Source organism: Perognathus longimembris, chromosome 15 (assembly GCF_023159225.1).
Source record: "Perognathus longimembris pacificus isolate PPM17 chromosome 15, ASM2315922v1, whole genome shotgun sequence".
In the NCBI taxonomy this organism is placed as follows: domain Eukaryota; kingdom Metazoa; phylum Chordata; class Mammalia; order Rodentia; family Heteromyidae; genus Perognathus; species Perognathus longimembris.
Window position 1 is genome coordinate 41,937,727 of NC_063175.1, and position 22,937 is coordinate 41,960,663.

At 42.2% G+C, this 22,937-nt stretch overlaps 1 protein-coding gene across 2 annotated transcripts; it reads left to right on the top strand.

The window, feature by feature from the left end:
• The first annotated feature begins 6,584 nt into the window (after positions 1-6,584).
• Elac1 (elaC ribonuclease Z 1) lies at positions 6,585-21,510 on the top strand. 2 transcript variants are annotated; one of them, XM_048363371.1, is made up of 4 exons: positions 6,585-6,680; positions 11,785-11,949; positions 18,213-18,680; positions 20,828-21,510. In XM_048363371.1, exons 2-4 carry the CDS (start codon positions 11,793-11,795, stop codon positions 21,292-21,294), a joined length of 1,092 nt encoding a protein of 363 aa, XP_048219328.1. In that variant the 5' UTR covers positions 6,585-6,680; positions 11,785-11,792; the 3' UTR covers positions 21,295-21,510. The 2 variants fall into 2 exon arrangements, with proteins under 2 accessions (XP_048219328.1, XP_048219327.1); XM_048363370.1 differs by lacking the exon at positions 6,585-6,680 and adding an exon at positions 6,772-7,162.
• Positions 21,511-22,937: the final 1,427 nt, after the last annotated feature.

The window sequence follows — 22,937 nt, forward strand, 5'->3', positions numbered from 1 at the left end:
GTGTGTGTGTGTGTGTGTGTGTGTGTGTGGTATGGATGCGCATGTGCTAGTCCAGGAGCTCAAACTTGGGGCCTGAGCACTGCTCCTGAGCTTTTGTGCTCAAGGCTAGCTCTCTACCACTTGAGCCACAGCACCGTTTCTGGTTTTGGTAGTCAATTTGGTAGTAACAGTCTCCTGGATTTACTGCCCCAGCTAGCTTCCAACTGCAATCCTTATAACCTCCTGAATAACCAAGATGACAGATGTGAGCCACTGGCACCTGAAGTATTGTTAGATTTTAGCCTTGCACTCATTTTTTCCCTTTATTTCCTTGTGTTCAACTTCCTGGTCTAGTTCTTCAATTACTAAAGGAATTCTTTCCCCTTTACTCCCCCCTTGCTTCACCAACATAGCAAAACTCTAAACTTAAAGATCAGGAAATACTTGATTTTGTAATGTAGGGTGTGATATAATAATCCTGGGTGCTTACCCAAGTCAGTCACTGTTCTAGACATTTGACATGTTTTTATTCATTTAAACCTCACAACACTTAGGAGAGTTATAAGGATGGTATCAGTGGCAAAGCCGATATTTAAACCTTTGCTGCTATGCTGGGATAAAACCTTAATTCTGTTTAAACTCAGCCTAGAGCCTGTGCAGCAGAATATGGCTGCAGAACCACAGACAAGCCGTCTGTCTCAGTAATCACTGACTTGAAGAAGCCCTGCTGTTCCTCCACTGAGTCTCATATGTCTCCTGTTGTCAGATTTCTGACATCCTCCTGTATCCTCACATTTAGCGATGCCTTGTTTCCATTTTCACAGAGAAAGAGAATCAGGAGAGAACAGCCTGGCTCTCCCCGCACATCCTGCCAGGTGCCTTGACAAGAAGGTGAAAAGCAGCGGCCGAAAGCTGCCTCAGAGCTTGGGCTCAGCCCAGCCTTGATATGCTGCTGACTGCACATCATTTCCCAGAACCGTAGCATCACACAAGGCCACTCTGACTGGAACAGATCCAGATAGAAACTGTGAACACAGCCAAAATAGAGCTGTTGTCCAAATCACACAAGTGACCAAAACACCAGTTTGTTGTAAATTGTAATTCTAGCCTCTCAGCTGCATTTTCTAGTCTACTGAGATGTCCAGTCTTAGATTAGGTAGATAGACACATAGGGATAACACTAAGTGTCTTTGTCCATTTTCATTGTTGTGACAATACTACAGACTGGATAATTTATAAACAATACATCTACTTTTAGTCTTGCTGTGGAATCACGCAGCCTGAGTGCCTTAGTGACACATCTTCCATCCCATCGCAGAAGGCAGAGGGCAGGAGAGAGACGGGGAAAGAGGACAATGTTGCCTTGCCCTCATTTTCCCCCTCTCAAGTTGTATAGTTCATTTTCAACATAGTTTCTAGTGAGTATCTCTGCTGAATTGGTTCACCCTTTGCCCCTCCCTTTCTGTGCTTCCCCTTCCCCTCTCCAAATCATACAAACTTATATACAAGACAGGGTACAGAAATCACAAACAGTGACAAAAGAGAATAAACCAAAGGACAAGAAAGAACAAGGAAATAACAGCAATAGCAATCAGTACAATTTTAAAAAAAAATTCTATTTCTTGGAGTTCGTGTTGATAAGCATCTCTTCGTTCTTTTTTTTTTTTTTTTTTTTTTTTTTGCTCGTCCTGGGGCTTTAACTCAGGGCCTGAGCACTGTCCCTCAGCCTCTTTGTGCTAAGGCTAGCATTCTACCTCTTGATCCACACTGCCACATTTGGCTTTTTCTGAGTAGTTTATTGGAAATAAGAGTCTCACAGACTTTACTGCCCAGGCTGGCTTCAAACTGTGATCCTCAAATCTCAGCTTCCTGAGAAGCTATGATTACAGGTACCCAGTAACAAACATCATTTTACATGGTTATATGCACATAGCTATTGAACCATCATGATTCTCCTCTAAGAATATCCTCCTTTGTTCTCATTGTCTGAGTGCTTAGAGTGTTGTTTAATTAATCATGTCCTAGGATAGTTATTTGACTTTTACTATTCATTGGATTGAGTTGTAGACTTATAGACACATTCTAGTTATTACAGATGAGGGTAAAACACGCAGCCTATGTTTCTTTGAATCTGGCTTCACTTAATATAATTTTTTCCAAGTCTTTCCATTGCCTTGTAAATGAGATAATGTCATTCTTTCTGGTGGACACTAGAATTCCATTATGCATAGATACCACATTTCCTTGATCCATTCATTAGCTGAGGGACATCTGGATTGATTCCATAAATAATGCTTCAATGAACGTGGTTGTGCTGGTGTAGTTCAAGCTGTTCATTTGGGTAAATGCCCATGAGTGTGATTGCTTGGTCATAGGGAGGCTTTATGAGGAATCTTCATACTTTTTGAGGAATCTCCATACTGCTTTCCAGAGTAGTTAAACAAGTTTACACTCCCACCAACAGTGTAGTAGCATTCCCCTTTGGCTACATCCCCTCCAGCATCTGTTATTATTAGTTTTCTTGATAATGTCTATTCTAACTGGGGTGAGGTGGAATCTCAATGTTATTTTGATTTGCATTTCTTTTATGGCCAGAGATGAATATTTCTTCATGTGTCTATTGGCCATCCTTATTTCTTCTTCAAAGAAGTCTCTCTTTAAGTCTTTAGCCCACTTAATAATGGGGTTATTATTTCTTTGAGGATTTGTTATAGGGAGGGTTAATTTTTTTAGCTCTATTTTAGATATGAGGCCTTGTCTGATGCATAGCTAGTAAAGATCTTCCATTCTGTGGGCTTTCTTTTTATCTTGTTAGCTATGTCCTTTGCCATGCCAAAACTTTTCAGTTTGATGCAATTCTATTTATCTAGTCTTTCTTTGATTGCTGTGTTTCTGGGTCTTTACTTAGGAAGTTTTGATCTGGGCCATGGAGCCCTAGTGTTTCCCCTATCCATTCCTGTAATATTTTCAGAGCATTGAGATATTTGATCCATTTGGAATTGATTCTGGTGCAAGGTGATGTATAAGGATCTAACTTAAGTTTTCTGAATGTGTGTAGCCAATTTTGCCAGCACCATTTGTTGAAAAGGCTGTCTTCCATCCTGTGCTTCTGGCTCCCTTATCAAATATTAGATTATTCCATGTTTTCCAGAAATTTTGTGTGCTATCTAACCTTCATTCAGTCTGTTTAATCTAGTCAAGATTAATTTCTATCCAGTAACCAAAAATTCTGACTGATATCCAATGAAGGTGCCAGATATTCATTTATATAAATGCACATATTAATAACATAGTAGCCCATTCAACTAGACTTTATGCAAATAGAGGATGAGTTGTATATTAGTTGTTTTTTACTCAGAATCTCTCACCCAGTGTATGACTCTTTTCTGATGCAGGCAGTGTTTGATTTCTCATAATCAAATGATCAACAAATAGTTTCCAAATATAATTTGAAAGAGGAAAATAAAATTATGGAATTTACCATGTTAGCACTTCAATGGCTCTGAAAAATTTCCCATATAGTCTTAGACATTGTCCATTCTCCTTAATTAATTCTAAGTCAGCTACTCCTGAAGAGGAGGTAATAGGTTCATCTACTGATTGTAGAAGGCCATTAGTCTTATCACATGACAATTGAGAAGACAGCTTTTTCCTACCTACATAAGTTTTATTAATGGGTATGGTGTAGGTATCAATTATTTTGAAGTGACTCAATTAGACTAACACTTTAGAAAGTATTTCCAACAAATAACAGTCCTGTAACAAACATTTGAGGCAAGAATACAGAGACACAGTACCATAGAAAACCAACCAGGGCTGGGCATGCTTATATTGAAGCTCTTGGGAAGCAGAGATGGGAGAAGGATTACAGTTTGAGACTAATTCAGGAAAAAAGTTATCAATAAGAAGCCAAGACTCAGGGCACTAGTGAGTCTCAGGAAGTAGACCACATTGTGGCATTACTGACTTTTGACATAGAAACATTGTTGAACTTGTATATAGATTGCCTAAATATTTTGCCATTAGAAAAAACCCATAGAACAAACAAAAGATAGGGAAATAACAAATGGTACAACTCCTATCAAAGGAATTTTAGCAATATCTAGCAAAATCATGCATATCCTCTTAAACCACCAGTCCTTCTTGGTAGGAGTAAATGGCAAATGAATTGCTGCACAAACAATGCAAAAGGCCCTTTGTTACCACATTGTGATAGCAAAACAAAACTAAAACATTCAAAGGAGTGGCTGAATAAACTATGGCCCACAGTCACTACTCAAGCATATTAGACTCAGTCAGGTGTTGATTGCTACATAGGAGGATGAGATCTGAGGATCAAGGTTCAAAGCCAGCCCAGACACAAAAGTTCTTAGGACTTTATCTCCAACTAAACAGTAAACAGCCAGAAGTGGAGCTGTGGCTCAAGTAGTAGAGCACTAGCCATGAGCAAAACACTCAGGGACAGGGCCTAGACCTTGAGTTCAAGCCCCAGGATTGGCATAAAAAACAAGCAAAAACCCAGATCGCTAGAAGGAGGAAGACCTTTGTACACTGGTACTGGGTTGTGTCAGCCGAGGAAAAGCACTTGATGTTTTTTCAACAGCCAGAGAGGCACCTTGATGTGGGTTTGAATTACCATCTAGGACCACTTCCTTTTAGCAGAAAGAACTTCCTTTTGTATTTCTTGTAAATCAGGTTTGTTAACAAAGTCTTTTTTTTTTCTTTAGCTGAAAAGACTTCATTTGTGCCTTCAGATTTGAAAGGTAGTTTTGTAAACTAGCGGATATGGAGGGTGGTTTTTTTTTTTTAATTTTTTTTTTTTACTTTTTGGCTTGCTCGTTTTCTTTGAGCATATCTACTGCTTTCTGGTTTCCACTGTGTCACTGAGAAATCATCTGTTTCACTAATAAGTGGTAAATAATTTTCCACTTCACACTTTCAAGGTTTGTTTTTTTCCCTTGCCTTTGGCTTTGAGCATTTTGCTGTGGTATGTCTGTGGATCTCCCTGTGTGTTTATCCTGTTTGGAATTAGTTGAGCTTCTAGATGTGGAAATGATTACTTTTTAATAACTTGGGAGCTTTTCAGCTACAAGTCTCTCCCTCCCCCCTCCCCGCTCTGAGACAAGGTCTCACTGTGTAATGGAGGCTGGCTTCAAATTTGACATCCTCCTGTATCACACTTTGGCATGCTGGGATTACAGGCATGCATCACCATGTCCAACTTGCTAAATTCTTAGCCATTCCTTTAGCTTTCCCACTTGTTATTTGTTGTTTCCTAATACATCCTTTCCCAGCTTAAGTATACAAATTTCTCAGCACCAAAAATACTACTACTGCCAGGTGCTGGTGGCTCACGCCTGTCATCCTAGTTACTCAGGAGGCTGAGATCTCAGGAATGAGGTTTGAAGCCAGCAGGAAATTGTGTGAGACTTTTGTCTTCAATAAACCACAAAAAGCCAGAAGTGGAGCTGTGGAACAAGGGGTAGAGTACAAGTCTTAAGAGAAAAAAAAAAAAAAACACTAAGGGACAGTGCCTAGGCACTGAGTTCAAGCCCCAGGACCAGCAAAAGTAAATAAATATTAAGAATATCCATAAAGTTGAAACTCAATACTTTAATAAACAAAGCTTTGAAGATCCCAATAGGTAGAACAACTAAAGTGTTTGTTTTTACGCAGTTAGGTGAGGGAATAGTTCTTTATCTTTTCCTTCTGGTAATTTTTTTTTTTTTTTTGTCAGTCATGGGGCTTGAACTCAAGGCCTGGGGGTTGTCCCTGAGATCTTTTACAGGATTTCCAGATGTGAGCCACCGGTGCACGGCTCCTTCCTGGCAATTTCAATAACCCCCACAAACAATTTAAAAGAAAATCCCGTTCCTAAACAGAATGTGATGGTGTACCCCTGAAATCCCAACACCTGGAAGGCTAAGGCAGGAGGATCCTCAGTTTGGGATTAGGCTGGGGCTTCATCCGGAGACCCTACTTTCAGAAAACAAAGCAAAATTCTTTTCCCCCCTGTGGTTTGAACCCCATGTGCTTTACACACCGATGCTATTTCCGTGTGTTTGCAAGGCTATGGATGAATACAGCTTTATCAGCTTGGTGGTGGTGGTGGTGGCGGTGGTGAGGATGTGGTTGTACAACGAAGTTACAATTCCACATGTCAGATTGAGTACAGTGCATCTTGACCAATGCCAGCTTCTGTAAGTGCAGTGGGGGCAGCGGCTCGTGGAGGCCATGCTGATAATGAACTTTCCCTCCAAATCCAGACCCTTTTTAGACCTGACCAGCTCAAACTTCCAAATGGAGTGGTTGAAAGATCCATCTCAACCCCAAATTACAGGAACACACGCGTCATGAGCAACACATTCCTGTGTGGAAAACACGACACGTAAAGAAAGCGAAGCACGGAAAAGTAAGCGCATCCATCCCTTTGGGTGCAGCCACTTTGGCTCTCACAGGTCCCCGCCGCGCCCTGGCAGCGGGCTGGGATGGAGAAGCGCACCTGCAGGCCTCGGCGGCCTCTCCTCCTGGGAGCCCCGGGCGGGCACCATAGAGCGTGGACCTCCCGCGTCTCCTAGAGCGGCCGTGCGGGACGCAGCCGGCGGCGCACTTCCGGCCGCGTGCGACGCCGCCCCGCGGACTGCCGGGCCTCGGAACAGGCCTGCTCCTCCCTCGGCTCCTGCCCGGGCCTCGGGGAGAGGGTGAGTGGAGCCGGGCGCTGGCGGGGGGCGGGCGCGCTTCCGCGGGACTCGCCGGTCGGCGGGGCCTCGACGCGGTGGAGCCAGGCCCGGGGAGCGTGGACGCGCCTGGTCCGCCGCCCTAGGCTTCGGCCTCTCATCCCGCCTTCGGCGAACCCGACACGGCCTCCGGAGCCTGGGCTCGCCGGTGGCGGGAGGCCGGGGCCCGGCTCGGCCCGGCTTCCCTCCTTCTGCCTCCTCCTGCAGGCCACGGGCGCCTTTCCAAGCTTTAAAAATGTAGGACGGCAGTGGCCGCCTCCCCCTCCACCAGCGGGTGGTCGCAGGGCCGACGCGGCCCGCTCACGAACTCCGTGGAGCTCCTCCACTCGACAGCCATTCGAACCCCCTGGAAGCCAGCGGGCTCGAGTTCTGCGCCCAGGACCGACAATCGCGGGCCCCGATGGCAAACGACGGGACCGTGACCACGAATGTGCACTTCGCAGACGGTCTGGAGAAAGCCAGCAGCTGGGTTTTGTTGTTGTTGGTTTTTGTTTTTGTTTTTGTTTTATCCCCAAACAGAGATCTAACCTAATCTGGTTCGCTCACTTTTAATTGCTCTGCGTAGACTGGTGCATGTCCCAAAACATGCATTCAGCGATTAAATGCATTTCTGATTCCTTCCCAACCAGGTGGAAATGTTTTTATTATTAGATTGTGTTTTTTTAAAAAAAACAACCTTTTATTATCGAAACTTTCAAACATATATGGTAAACGAATAGTATATTGAACCCTCAAATCTTCACTCCCAGTGTTACTTTAAAGCAACTGTGATATGTCATTCCATCCATACTTGCTTATAAGACATGACAATTTTTCAACATAAAGTCATCACACATTATCATCTAGTCAGCATTTACACTCATACTCAGCGTTTACATTTGCCCAATTGTCTCTGCTTCTCATCAGTTTGTCCAAATTAGGATCCAGACCAGCTACATATACTATATTTGGGTGATATTACTTTTCCTTGAATCTGTCGAAAAACCAAGCCATTCTGTAGTTTCCTACAGCCAAGATAATTGCCTTTTCCATCCCTGTGAATTCTTTTAATAAACTAATAGAGGCTTTCTCAGGGTCTGGTTGTTCTTTTTGCAAAGAAAAGCTCATGGAGACTTACTGTGTATTTTGTTTGGCATCATCAGGCATTAACATGTCTCTCTTAATGGACCTTTTTATGTACAAGTTGCTCTGCAGGGTAACCTAATAATTGATCAGGGAATTGGAGAAGGACCCCAGTTAATCCCTGTAGAACAATTACCACCTTTTGGCAGTGCCTAATGAAGGAATGGGTCTTGGCATGATCACTATTAGATGGTACCATCAGAAAAAGACAGCCAAACAATGAGTCCTTCACTGAAGGACCTACCACTTGCCAAGTATTCTTGGAGCAATGAGGGTAGTGTTGGGGTATCAGTGAATCAAGATTGCCCATGCGTTGATAACTGAGTATGTGGCGATGGAAAAATCTGATCTCTTCATCATGATGGACTAGTGAGGTTAGCTCCCCTTTCCTCAGAGATTATAGTTCTCCCTTGGCATTTCTAGTATGTTCTGGGATGAGGATTGTTCTAGGATGGTGGGGCCTGATCACTGATGAGTTTCAAAAGCTCTCCAGGTAATTCTGATAGGTTCCAGTGCTCCCCACCATTGATCTTGCAAAGTGATTCTAGTATTCCTTAAGCATTTTACTAGCTTTTAAAAGTGTTAGTGTTATACATTTTGTTTATTCCTCATTCTGTGTATTCTCACTTCATTAGTAGGGAAGCTTCTAAAGCCTTTGCACTTTAATTATCAGAGGATGTTGATCTTAGAGTGAAAGTGGAGTAACACAGAAGGACACTGGCAGTAACCTCAAAGCGTGGGTTCAGATTAAGATGTGATGTCTGTTGGGGTGAGGGGGCAAAGTGTGTTAGGAAGCTTATTGTTTCCCCAAATGGGAACAATTGCTAGGAGACACATAGTTAAAAATGTGTTTGAACTGAACTGGTGGTGGCTCATATGTATAGTTCTACCTGCTTGAGAGGTCAAGTTCAGAAAGATCACAATTCCAGACCAGTGTAGGCCATAAAGTTCATAGTTGACCCCTCCTCAGGCATAGTACACAGTTGTCAACCCAGATAGTGCAGGAAGTAAAAACAGGATCATGATTCAGGCTCACCCAGGCAAAAAGTAAGACCCTATCTGAAAAATAAACAGAGCAAAAAGGATTAGAGGTCCTTTTAGAGAAAAGCATGATTGTCCTATGGCACATTTAAGAAATGCAATCAGTATTATATAGAAAAAAGTTAAATATTTCAAATAAGAATTGAAAATATTAATAGCTCCTCTCCTGCCCACTTCCCTGCCATCCTGAGCAGCTGGGAGATGCCTAGTGTTAACAATATGCTGTATACTCATCCTTCCTATCAGACTATCTTTAACATAAGTGTAGGAGTTGGGGCACTGTTAGAAAAATGAGGTTACACCAGAGCCATTTGTAGCTGTTCTCACCATCATAGTTACAAACCTGAATCGCTATTAACTGCAGGATAGTTAATAGTTTATAAAGTAAATAATACTAGGAATGTACAATAAATAACCATTTCCCTGTTGACATTTATTTAGACTACTTCTGTATTTTAATGCACATAAAAGAACTGTTAAACATTATTATATATAGATCCTGTATTTCTGCAGAGTAGATTACTAAAAATGAGACTGCTGGCTTTGTGAGCAATAGTTTCATCATTAGTAGTGATACTGTTTTTTGTTTTGTTTTGTTTTGGGTGCCAGTCTTGGGGCTTTTACTCAGGACCTGGTTGCTATCTCTGAACTGCTTTTGCTCAAGTCTGTTAGTCTACCACTTAAGCCACAGCTCCACTTCTGGCTTTTTTGGTAGTTTACTGGAGATAGAGTCTCATGGACTTTTCTGCCCAGGCTGGCTTCAAACCCAGACCCTCAGATTTCAGCCTCCTGAGTAGCTAGGATTACAGGCGTGAGTCATTGGTTGGCACCTGGCTGCATTAGTGATACTTAATACCAAATTATTCTCCCAGGACATATTCACATCTCCCCCATTAGTAGCTTCTAAGAGCACACATTTGCTGATTTCCCTTCTGCCTGGGTAGTACTGGCTAATGATGCTTCATTTATATTTGCCAGCCAGTGTGTAAGAAATAGTGTCTTATCATTTCTGACTACCTAGGAACTGACCACTTTTTATTTTATTGGTCCCTTGAATTTCTTCAGTGATTTGATCCATAGTCTATTTTCCTTTTATATCTTTTTTTTTTTTTTAATGCTGGTACTAGGGTTTGAACTCAGATTCTCATGTTCTCACTTGGCATTTTTGCTGTGGGCCCTTTACCCCTTGAGCCATGCTTCTGGTTTGACATTTTGCTGGTTAATTGGATCAGAGTCTCACAGGTTTGTCTGCTCTCTCCCCAGGATTGCTCTAAACCTCAGTACTCGGATCTCGGCATCCAGCCTAGCTAGGATTATAGGTGTGAGCCACCTGGCTATTTTTTTGTTTCCTGACTGCCTTTGCATCGAACTCGATACTTGAAGCATTTGCTCATTGGCTAGCACTCTGAGCCACATCTCCAACCCCTTTTACATAAACTTTTTAAGGGGTATTAGCTCCTTGTCATAAGGAGGACAAGTAATTTTCCCAGCTATTATATTTGTGTCTATATGGCAATACTAGAGCTTGAATTCCAGGCCTTGTACATTTGCTTAGCTTTTTCACTCAAGGCTGGCACTCTACCACTTGGGGCACAGCTCTGCTTCTGCCTAGAGATAAAAATCTCACTGACTTTTCTGCTCAGGCTGGATTTCAACCTTGATCCTCAGATCTCAGCCTCCTGAATACCTAGGATTACAGGTGTGAGCCACTAATGCCCTCCCACTGTTATGTTTTTGTCCTTCAACTTTTATGAGTCTTTTGATACATGAATGGCCCTTTTGCCTTCACATGGGTTTTCACATCTCCAGTATTATATGTATGTATGCTGATTTTTTTCCCCAGTGCTGAGGGTAGAACCCCAGGGGCTTGTGAATGCTAAGCAAGTCCTCTATCACTGAGTGACATTGGTAACATCTTGCCTTGGTGGGGTAAATTTGTTAGTTGACAAGCCAGTATCAAAACAGTAAAGCTTACCTCATTCTTTGTGTTGTACAACTAACCAATGTGTAATGTGTTTCTATCCTGTATTGTACACAGTGGTTTTGCTGCCCTGAAAACCTCCTGTTCTCCACCTGTTGGGTCTTCTGTCTATCCACATCACTGACAAATACTGATCTAAAAGCTGTCTCCATAGTTTGCCTTTTTGAGAATGTTAAATGGTTGGAATTCAAGTATAGTTTGCTTGCAGTGCTAGGGATTGAACCCATAGCTTTGAGCATGCCAGACAAGTGCTCTTATTACTAAGACAGATTCCCAGTCACGCTCTTAACTGTAGGACTAGAGCCTCCTAATGCTCAGTTTGCTTGCTTAGCTAATGCTTTACCCCTTGACCAATGACTCCAGCTGAGCTTTTGAGTGATTATTTTGGAGATGAAGTCTCATAGACTCTTCTGCCTGGGCTAGCTTTGAACCTTTAGCCACCAAATCTCAGCCTCTTGAGTAAGGAGTAAGGATTATCAGCCTTAGCCACTGGTGCCAACTGTAATTTTTTATGGATTGGATTTAGCTGTTCATGTTTGTATATGTGTACATGAAAGCAGGTATCTAAGGCTTGGTAGCATACAGTTTTAGCTTTAGTTAAGCTTGGGGTACAGCTGGTAGTTGAGTACTTGCCTATGTAAGGTCCTAGGTTCAAACCCTAAAGCACCCCTCCCCCACCTTTTTAAAAGTTAAAACTGAAAAATAAAGCTTGAGTGGTGGAACATATATATATATATATAATGTACGTACATATATATGCATGTATGTATGCATACATACATATGTTTAGCAGGTACATGCAGTAGAGACGCTCCTCAGCACCAAAACAAAAAACAATTGATAACAGCAAATCTTGAGCAATTTGTTTTTGGTGCAGTCTGTTTTGGTGGCTTGAAATAATTCCCAGTGGTTTTTCTGTTTCAGGGTAGAAGATGTCTATGGATGTGACATTTCTTGGGACGGGAGCAGCATATCCATCCCCAACTCGGGGTGCCTCTGCTGTGGTCCTTCGGTTTGAGGGCGAGTGCTGGCTCTTTGACTGTGGGGAGGGAACGCAGACACAGCTTATGAAAAGCCAGCTTAAAGCAGGTCAGTGTGCATTCTACCTTCTCATGATTAGCATCTGTTCTGCCCCCTTTTCTTGGCTTTCCATGGGCCTTTTGTTCAAAAACAGCCCTGACAGTGGCATCCTTCTTCAGTGAGGAGTGCTGGCAAAACTTGGAAGGGCCTCCGGCATCTAGCCATGCCCGCTGAACTTCCTGTAATTCTTTGCTTTTCAGTCCTCTGGTAAGTATTGAGAACATGGGTTTATGTAGGCTTAGGGGGTGGCAGATGGGATGGGATACATCAGACCTAGTAAATGGATACTGCACTAGCCAGGCTGAATTACATATATTTATTTCTACCAGGAGATAGTTGTCATGATAAAAAGCAAAAACAGTAGATATTCAGAGGAAGATCCTCTTTCTACTTGAGTTTTTCAGAGAAGATACTTGTGAGTTGTAGAGAAAGGTAGAGGAATTCCCTAGAAAAGAGTTATAGCCAGAGAATGGAATGAGCCAAGGCCAGCATTTGGGAGATAGGGAAGTCCACATGTGGAAAATCTCAGCCTAGATTCAGACAGTCCTAGATTTTAACCCCAGCTGTGTCTGAAGCTTGTAACCTTAGCAGATCATCAAAGTAAACTTTATTTTCTTTGACTGAAAACTACTTAGAAGGGATGTTATGAGCTAGGTGTGGTGGCTTAGTGGTTCGTGCCTGTAATCCTAGTAGTCCTCAGGAGGCAGAGGCAGAAGGACGAGCTCAAGGCCAACTGGGGCTATATAGTAAGACTGAAAAACTGGGCAGGATTGTTATGAAAGTATATAATATATGTGATTTATTATGTATCATATATCATATAAATAATACATATTATATAAATTCCTTCTTTGAATGGCTGCCTCTTTAGAGGCTTTTCCAAACCTCCTGGGATAAGCAATCTCTTCATCACCCTAGTTATTCTATTATTTTAGCCTATTTTTATCAACTTGTTAACATCTGGAAATATGTTATCTAAATAGTTTTTGCTTCTGTGCTCTTTGTACAATAAATTGTACTGAGTGATCACTTATATTCCTCGTAGAATCTAGTAAACATCTGTTCAGTTTGTAGATGGACAAGACGTTCAGAAGCCTAGTTCAGTGCCTCTGACTTTTTTAGGTCTTGATAAATAGTAGTTGCCACAGTAAACCTACAACTCATCTTAGGGCAGGGCACTTGACAACCAAAGGATACTTCTAGTGCCCAAGGATTTCTTGGCCCAGGAAGAGAAACCGATGATATACAATGATGAGTAAAATACCAGAGTGCTTCCCAAATATTTCTGGAGAATAAAGAAAAGTGCCGCACCTGTGGTAGAACATGTGCTAGCATGTGTGAGGGCCGGGGTTCAGTCTCCAGCATCAAGAACAAAAGACAGTCAAATGAAACAAGATGACTATAATGTGATTATTTGAAGTATCACAAAAATAAGGCTTTAATATGATTGTAAAAATGTTTAAATGGGACTGGGTATATAGCCCAGCAGTGCAATGTGTGCTTGGGAATGTGTGTGAAGCCCTGGGTTCAATTTCTAGCACCAAAAAGGAACTATTGTAAGGAACTTAAAAATTATTAAAAGGTATATGATATATTGAACATGTTTGTAATTGTGGGACCATTTGAGGGGAGTGCGAGGTAAGAAGAAAATGTAAGAGAGTCAACAATAAATTGACTCTGAGCAAAGATGGCAAAATGAAACTCACTGAGAACTATTGAATAAGAAGAACGGGGGCTGGGGATATGGCCTAGTGGCAAGAGCGCTTGCCTGGTATACATGAGGCCCTGGGTTCGATTTCCCAGCACCACATATACAGAAAACGGCCAGAAGTGGCGCTGTGGCTCAAGCGGCAGAGTGCTAGCCTTGAGCAAAAAGAAAGCCAGGGACAGTGCTCAGGCCCTGAGTCCAAGCCCCAGGACTGGCCCAAAAATAAAAAAAAGAAGAACGGGGGAAGAGACAAGTGAAGGTAAGCAAGGGAGTTAATCTTAATTAAAATATTGAATAGGACTGAGTGTTAGTGGCTCACACCTGTAATCCTAGCTACACAGGAGGCTGAGATCTGAGGATCATGGCTCAAAGCCAGCCCAGGCAGGAGAGTTCATGAGACTCTTATCTCCAATTAATCACCAAAAAGCTGGAAGTGGAGCTGTGGCTCAAGTGGCAAAGTGCTAATAACTTTGAGCACAAAAGCTCAGGGACAGCATGTAGACCCCAAGCTGAAGCCCCAAGACTGGCACAGAATAAACAACAGCAACAACAAAAAGCTGTATACGCCTGTGTGAAACTGTAAGGGTAAAATCCCTTCTTAAGGGCTGGGAATATTGCCCAGTGGTAAAGTGCTCGCCTCGTATACATGAAGCCCTGGGTTCGATTCTTCAGCACCACATATATAGAAAAAGCTGGAAGTGGCGCTGTGGCTCAAGAGGTAGAGTGCTAGCCTTGAGCAGAAGGAAGCCAGGGACAGTGCTCAGGCCCTGAGTCCACGCCCCAGGACTGGCAACAAAAACAAAACAAACAAACAAAAAATCCCTTCTTAACAGTTAGCATACACTAAAAATAATCGACAGGAATAAGAAATAGCTCCTGTTGGGGATGAGTATACTAGAGGGAGGGCGACCAGTCAAAATAGTTCATGTACACAGTGAAAAACTATGAAACTTGTTGAGATTGGTTTGGGAAGTAGGGACAGGATTGAGGGAGAGTGATGGAGGAGCTGAATATGATCATGGTGGATATATTAGAGTGTAACCTTCTGCAACTAATCAATGGTTTCTCATACACACACACACACTCACACACACACATTTCTACCACCACCCCTCCCCAGTCCTAGGGCTAGAACTCAGGGCCTGGGCACTATCCCTGAGCCTCTTTGTACTCAAGGCTAGCATTCTACCACTTAAGCCACAGCACCACTTCTGGATTTTTCTGAGTAGTTTATTGGAAATAAGACTCTCACAAACTTTTCTGCCCGGGCTGGCTTTGAACCATGGTCCTCAAATCTTAGCCTCTTTTTTTTTTTGCCAGTCCTGGGCCTTGGACTCAGGGCCTGAGCACTGTCCCTGGCTTCTTCCCGCTCAAGGCTAGCACTCTGCCACTTGAGCCACAGTGCCGCTTCTGGCCGTTTTCTGTATATGTGGTGCTGGGGAATCGAACCTAGGGCCTCGTGTATCCGAGGCAGGCACTCTTGCCGCTAGGCTATATCCCCAGCCCAAATCTTAGCCTCTTGAGTAGCTAGGATGACAGTTGTGAACCACCAGTGCCTACATAAAGATTATTTTTAGAAGATTGGAAGCTGGGCACCAGTGGCTCATGCCTTTAATGCTTGCTACTCAGGAGGCTGAGATTAGAGCATCACGGTTCAAAGTCAACCTGGTCATCAAAGTTCATGTTTTATGTTTTTTTTTTTTTTTTTTTTTTGCCAGTCTTAGGGCTTCAACTCAGGGCCTGAGCACTGTCCCTGGCTTCTTTTTGCTCAAGGCTAGCGCTGTACCATTTGTGCCACAGCACCACTTCTGGCCTTTTCTGTTGTTTTTTTAAATTATTTTATTGTTTTTAATTAAATATTATTGACAAAGTGTTGTACAAAAGGGGTACAGTTACATAATAAGTCAGTGAATACATTTCTTGTGATATCTTACACCCTCATATTTCTTTCCCTTCTCTACATCAGGTAGGCCTATATACAATATCCAGTGTACCAAAATCATATGCAGTCCAGGGTATGCCACAGGAAATGGCCTTTTCTGTTTATGTGATGCTCAGGAATCGAACCCAGGGCTTCATGCATGCAAGGCAAGCACTGTACCACTAAGCTACATTCCCAGCCATTCATGATATTCTTACTTCCAATTAAGCACCAAAAAGATTGAAAGTGCAGCTGTGGCTCAAATTGTCGAGTACCAGCCTTTAGCAGAAAAAGCTAAGGGACAGTGCCCAACCTTACTTCAAGCCCTAGGGCTGGCGCATACACACGTGCATACACACACACAAAGTTTATATGGAAAATAATATATATATTGTAGAAGTGCAAACAAACCAAAATGATATAAGAAAAACCTAAATCCTTTTCTTGTAAGTTCATTTTCTTTTTTATTGTTGTTTGGTATTGGGGCTCAAACTCGGGTCCTCCCATTCTTACTGAAGACTGATGCTGTACCCCTTGAGCCATGCCTACAGTTCCAACTTTTTGCTGGATAATTGGAGATAGGTGTTCTACAGACTTTTCTGCTCCAGCTGCCTTCAAATGGTGCTCCTCAGATCTCAGCCTACTTTATTAGGATTATAGGTGTGAGCCACAGGCACTGGCTTTGTAGGTACACTTTCTATACATCCAGACACAGTGGTGGGGTATTTGTGTACATGTGAGTAACTTTCAGTACTATCACATTGTACCTGGTGTAGCCTGTTTCTTTTCAGCTGAACAGTGCATATGTACAATCTATCACAGACCTTTCCCTATGGCATGAGTATGCCTGCATTGTTATTTTCAGAGGATGTTTAGCATCCCACTCCTATGTGGGTAGTATGTTTCCCCATCTCTTCCTTGTTCTCAAGGGAAAGAGAACACGTGGTTTTCTCTTCCTTGGTGCTTCCTCATACCTTTGATAACTGTGGTTGTTCTTCATCCTCTCTGAAATCAAGTTTCTTGGAAAAATGAAATGTTTGTCTTTTCTGAAGCTGTGATAACTGTGGGAAGCAATTTTTCACTTACTTCATTTCCTCTTGTGCTTTAGGTTCCCAGACTGTTTTGGTGTTCAGCTTTGGCTTTGTTTTGGAATAGATAGGGAGAGGGCCCAGAAAGTATGATGTGTTGGTCTTGAAACCAATGTGTGATCTGAACTCAGCAGTTGTTGTAGTCCTTTTATCTTCAGAGACATAAGGTCACATTTACACGTGGTTTGAATAGGGAGAAGGAAGAAATGAAAGAATTCTCAGATTAAAAAAAAATTCACAAATTGACAAAATCAAAAACAAAGACTAAAAAGAAAAAAGGAATATATTAAGGAAAATTCTCAAGGTTCCAAGCCAGCCTCTATCTAATCCTTTGTTCTCTGCCCCTACCCACTGGACCTTCCTTTAAGAACAACTGTCATAGGTTAAATTGCATTGTAGTAAACTGCCCTGTTCTTTACAGTATTGATAAACTGCTCCTGTACTTTGATGGCATCAGATACTTAGACTAGGTGCTATACTGGAAGTGTGCTAGTTGTGACTGTTACTTTCAAAATGCCTGTGGTGCATCTTAGAAAATGCTGATGTGGCATCCTGCCACATACCAGCAGTAAATTCACTACTTTACCATTGGCGAGTTCAAATCATAACCCAGGCCATTGTGTATGAAAAAGCTGGTGTGTTTAGACTGAAAGAGATGAGTGGGCCCAGGTGTCCTTCCCCAGTGCCCTGGAGATCTGCCTCCAGTCTACATCTGGCATCTGTTGCTTGCCTCCTCCCCGATTGTCATCCATTCTGCGATTACCTTTTTTTCTTTTCTTTCCTTCTCCCCCTTGTACTTTCTCCTCCCCTGAAACCTCACTGACAGACACTGACTTGGTTAGTTAATCACTGTCCAGTGAAGAGTCCCTAAACAGCAGTTTGGGAGTTCAGGCCGAGGTATAGTCCTTTGGAGTCCATGGAACATTTTGTTTGCTATTCTCAGCAGGAGCAGTAGTAGGCAGTATAACTGCCAGAAGTTTTGATAGTTCCATCTAGCGAGGTGAATTATTTTGTACTTTTACATTTCACTTTTGTGTGTGTGTAGTCAAGGCCTGGGAGGTGTTCCTCGGATTCTTTCTGCTCAAAACTAGTGCTCTACCACTTGAGCCACAGTTCCACTTATGGCTTTTTTTTTTTAAGTATTTTATTGGAGTCTCATGGACTTTCCTGCCTGGGCTGGTTTTGGACCATGATCCTTAGATCTCAATCTTCTGAGTAGCTAGGATTACAGGCATGAACTGCTGGCACCTAATATCTCTCTCTTTTTTTTTTAAGTGAAAGACTATGTCAGAAATACTGGGAAAACTTTAAGATGATGCAACTTAAAGATATTTTGTGAAAATGTTATTTCTTACTTAAGATCATCCAGTGAAATTATGCCTGCCTCGTGCTTCTGGAATTATGCAGCAAAATGTAAAAGAATAAGCTCATGGTGGTACATAGAACTTATAAATTTGCTTTTCTGTTTTTTATAGGAGTTGCTAGGCTTGTTTCAAATAGCTTTGTCTCAGTTTTCATTTCTGAAATCATCTTGTCTCTTTGTCTCAATCGAAAGGGAGAATCACCAAGATCTTTATCACACACCTCCATGGAGACCACTTCTTTGGCCTTCCCGGCCTCCTCTGCACAATCAGCCTGCAGAGTGGCTCCACCGTCAGCAAACAGCCCATTGAGATCTACGGCCCTGTAGGGCTTCGGGACTTCATCTCGCGCACCATGGAGCTCTCTCACACGGAGCTGGTCTTTCCTTATGTGGTCCACGAGCTGGTGCCCACAGCAGATCAGTGTCCTGCAGAAGAACTGAAAGAATTTTCATGCGTGGATAAAACAGACGGTTCTCCCAAAGAAGGACAAGGAAGAACAATCCAGTTAGACTCAGAAGAAAACTCCTACCTTCTGGTTGATGATGAACAGTTTGTTGTAAAAGCATTCCGCCTCTTCCACAGAATTCCCTCCTTTGGGTTTTCAATTGTGGAAAAGAAACGCCCAGGTAAACTTAATGCACAGAAGCTGAAAGACCTTGGTAAGTGTTTTAACCCTCTCATCAGCTGCTCTATTTTAAATTCAGCCATTAGCAAGGTCACGGTAACCTTCCTTTGTCTCAGGCCTAAAATTGACAGTTTCTGAACTTCCTTTGCCCAAAGTTTGCCTTCTAAGGGGAATCCTAGGGGCCAAAGATGCTGTTTGGGACCAAAGCCAATTACGTCTTGAATCTTTCTCACTTCAGTGTCTTGGATTCACTGTTTGGGTAAGCAAGGTAATTTGGAGTTGGAGGTGAGGTGATGATGATAGTTTTAGATCTGGGATTTATCTTTTAAGGTGTTTATGGACCCTGCTATAGATTGAACCTAGAGCATCCCAAGTGACCTAGGGAGCCTTCATGTCTTCCTATGGAAGATTTTTTTTGTTAGTTGTTTTTTTTGTTAATGGTTATTATAAAAGTGATCCACAGAGGGGTTACAGTTATGTAAATCAGGTGAAGAATATCTTTCTTTTGGGACAGTGTCACCCCTTCCCTCACTCCCAGTTTTTCCCTTCCGTCCCACCCACAAGCTGTGTAGTTCATTTTCAACATAGTATCTAGTGAGTACCATTGCTGCATTTGTTTACTCTGTGTCCCTCCATTTCTGTGCCTCCCCTTACACTACCAAAGACATATGAATGGACATATATAACAAAAAGGCAAGAAAATAAAAACAGCAAAAAAGGAAAAAACACTTATTTTCATTTCCAAGAGTACATTTCAGGGCTGGGGATATAGCCTAGTGGCAAGAGTGCCTGCCTCGGATACACGAGGCCCTAGGTTTGATTCCCCAGCACCACATATACAGAAAACGGCCAGAAGTGGCGCTGTGGCTCAAGTGGCAGAGTGCTAGCCTTGAGCGGGAAGAAGCCAGGGACAGTGCTCAGGCCCTCCTGAGTCCAAGGCCTAGGACTGGCCAAAAAAAAAAAAAAAAGAGTACATTTCGATATAGGCTTTGTTTTTTGAGAGATTCTTGCTATAAAGCCCAAGCTGGCCTCCAGCTTACCATCCTCCTGTCTCAGCCTCCCTGGGCTAGGATTAGAAGTATGTACCATCAGGCAGAGCTTTAAGGTATGTTTACAATAACATCATTAGTTTTTGCTACAAGGATTTTTTTTGTTATAATTCTTCTCCTTACAGCTACAGTCAACTATTTTCAGGGTTTTCTTCCCCCCACCCCCCGCTTCTTTCCTACTCAATCAAATTAATTTGGCGTTTAGAACACTGCATTTGAACCAGTTTTACCTACAGTTGAACACACAGTCTATTATAATGGGGGAAGAAGCACAGAAATGGGCCTGAGCCCCTTAGAGGCTTCGCCATTGTGATGAGGGGTCCTTAGCCCCTCTCACTAACAGCACAGGCCATCCCGTTTCCAGCATCGCTGTCGCCCTTGGCATGGGATAGCTGTATAAGATGCATGAATTGTTCTTCTATTTCTTTATACAATCTTTTGCCCTACCAAACCAAGATGTTATATATTATTGTCTCAGGACAAAGGTGTTTTTCTTACCTAAAAGCTTGCGGAAATTCTATTATATTTTAGAAGTTTAAACAGGATCTGTGTTGGAAATGGTGATTATGTCATACTTATTTGTTAAGTATTGTCCACAGTGATGATCAGATATTATTTTAAAGTAAGACTTAGGCCCAGCTTAGTAAAGATGAACCTACCTCTATCCACCAGTCACTTGAGTGCCTGAAATGCTTCTTGATCTTGCAATCCCAACAGTTGTCCCTAAGAAGTTTCTTAATAAGATTGTTCATATGTACTTGTCTTGCCTATTATTTAGATACATTATTTAGATATTATTTAGATACATTCTCTAATTTTACCCATAGACGAGCTTATTGAATAAGATAGCCTCAAAAACTGTCTCTGCCATGTAAGTTTGTGTCTTGGCTACAGTAAGGTCTTAGTAGGATTTCGGAGCTTACGTGTCACTTGACATGTACATAGAAATGTAATGCAATTATTAAAATCAGTAACCAGCACATATAAATAGCTCAGTTACTCACAAGTAGCAAAACATAACAATTTTGAAAGGAATCATATGCCATTTCTGTTTGCTGTGCTGTTAAAATAGACTCTTAAAAAGTCATCAGCTCCTTACACATGATGTAATGTTATCTGCTTTCATCATTAGGTGTTCCACCAGGCCCTGCCTACGGAAAGCTGAAAAATGGAATTTCTGTGGTTCTGGAAAATGGGGTTACAATTTCTCCTCAAGATGTGTTAAAAAAGCCAATTGTTGGGAGGAAAATCTGCATATTGGGCGACTGTTGTGGGGTTGTGGGTGATGGAGGCCTGAAGCTGTGCTCAGAAGCAGACTTGTTGATCCACGAGGCGACCCTGGATGATGCCCAGATGGACAAGGCAAAGGAGCACGGCCACAGCACCCCCCAGATGGCAGCAACGTTCGCAAAGCTGTGCCGGGCCAAGAGGCTGGTTCTCACCCACTTCAGTCAGAGGTACAAACCCGTCGCCTTGGCCAGAGAAGGAGAAACAGATGGCATTGCAGAGCTAAAGAAGCAAGCTGAGTCGGTATTAGATCTCCAAGAAGTAACTCTAGCTGAAGATTTTATGGTGATTGGCATTCCAATCAAGAAATGAAAACAACATTCCTAAATATATGTTGCTATGTCTGTCAATATGTTACCAACCTGCAGTCCAGATTTGGGTTTTTTTTGTTGTTGTTTGTTTTGGTCTGCATATCTGGGTCCTAATAATCCTAAAAGGATTGAGCTGCATTGCTGAACTGATTCAGTAAGGAGAGGGAGCAAGATTTTTTTTTTAAATAATAAATCATTTTTTAAAGTTGAAAAAAAATCCAGCATCCTTCTTAAAGTGCAAATTTGACAAGATGATAGATTTTTACTTTTCACTTTGTGGCTACTGTCACTGATAGCAGCCAATATTCCGTGCAATCCTGGGCTTAGCTTCTGCCCAGCTTTATTGCTATTTTCGGCCATGTGTCCAGGACTTGGCCCTCTTGACTAAAAGTGGTATTTTGGTAGTTTGTGTTAAGTCTGTTCGTATAATTAACAGCAGAGAGAAAAGTGTAATGAGATGTTGTACATGCAGTGTCTCCAGTAGCTTGACAATGGCTTTGCTGGAATACTGAATACACAGTCAAATTAGATGTTTGTCTTAGTATTTTTGTGAACTTACTGGTTGTTCTTAATCCATGCTTCTCAGATGAGTGCTCCCTTTAGGAATCCGGCAGCCGTGGAGTCATTTCCTGGTCATAGTGGCCAAGGGGTGGCGGTGGGGGGGCCCTACTGGTCAGCAGGGATACCCCGGGTCCTAGCCAAATTTAGTTTATCCAGTAAAGATTTAGCTCACTAGATAAATCAGCTTCTACTATGGACCTTAAAAACGGAATGAATACCTGAGAATTGAAATGCCATACCAAAGGTTTCGAAGACATGAGTCATCAAGTAAAGTTTATGAATGCGAAGGTAAAAAGTGGTATCATACACGTTTAATTTACATGTCTCTTTCATAATTCTTTTTTTTTTTAATGTTGTTTCTCAGTATTTCTCAAATTGTGTTCTCTGAAAAGCTAGTAAAGCATGCTGATGCATTCAACAGGCGCCTTCCTCCCATTGGTTTGGGAAGGTGTTACGCTGTGTGCCCCCCTGGATGGGGCTGGTGCCCCGCAGCATTGAAAAAAAATGGCGGTACTTTTAATGAAATTGGCTTTGGTATCAGAAATACTTGGTTCCAGAATCTGTACTTTATATGGTACCTCTCTGAAGTCTGGAGCAGTTTACTCTTCACTCTTAGTTTCTTCAGCTCACTCATCTCTAAAATTGGAAAAATAATAAACCCATTTCATAGGATGGTTGTGAAGATTGCGAGTGCATACAAGGAGCACAGCACACTGTGTAAGGTTTGGGGAAGCCTTGCAGTACAGAGGCGCTGGCTCTTGAGTCCCTGTTTCACTCCCACTATTAAATACTACATTATACTACATGGCACAGTGGACACGCTTAGATTCCTTCATTTCTATGGCTTCTCTGGTCAAAACTTGTGATTTCTTCTAGTTATGGGACTGCACAACAGTGATAGTCAGATAATTCAGTTTGCTTAAGTTCTCAGTCGCCGTGATGTGGCCTCTCGATTCTTACTCTAAAGTGATTCTCGCCCCTACAGTGCCCACGCTTCACCAGACTTCAAATATGCCATGGTTTCCAAACTTAAAGAAGCATTAATTCAATACCAACTATGTGCCCAAATATGTACAAGAGAAA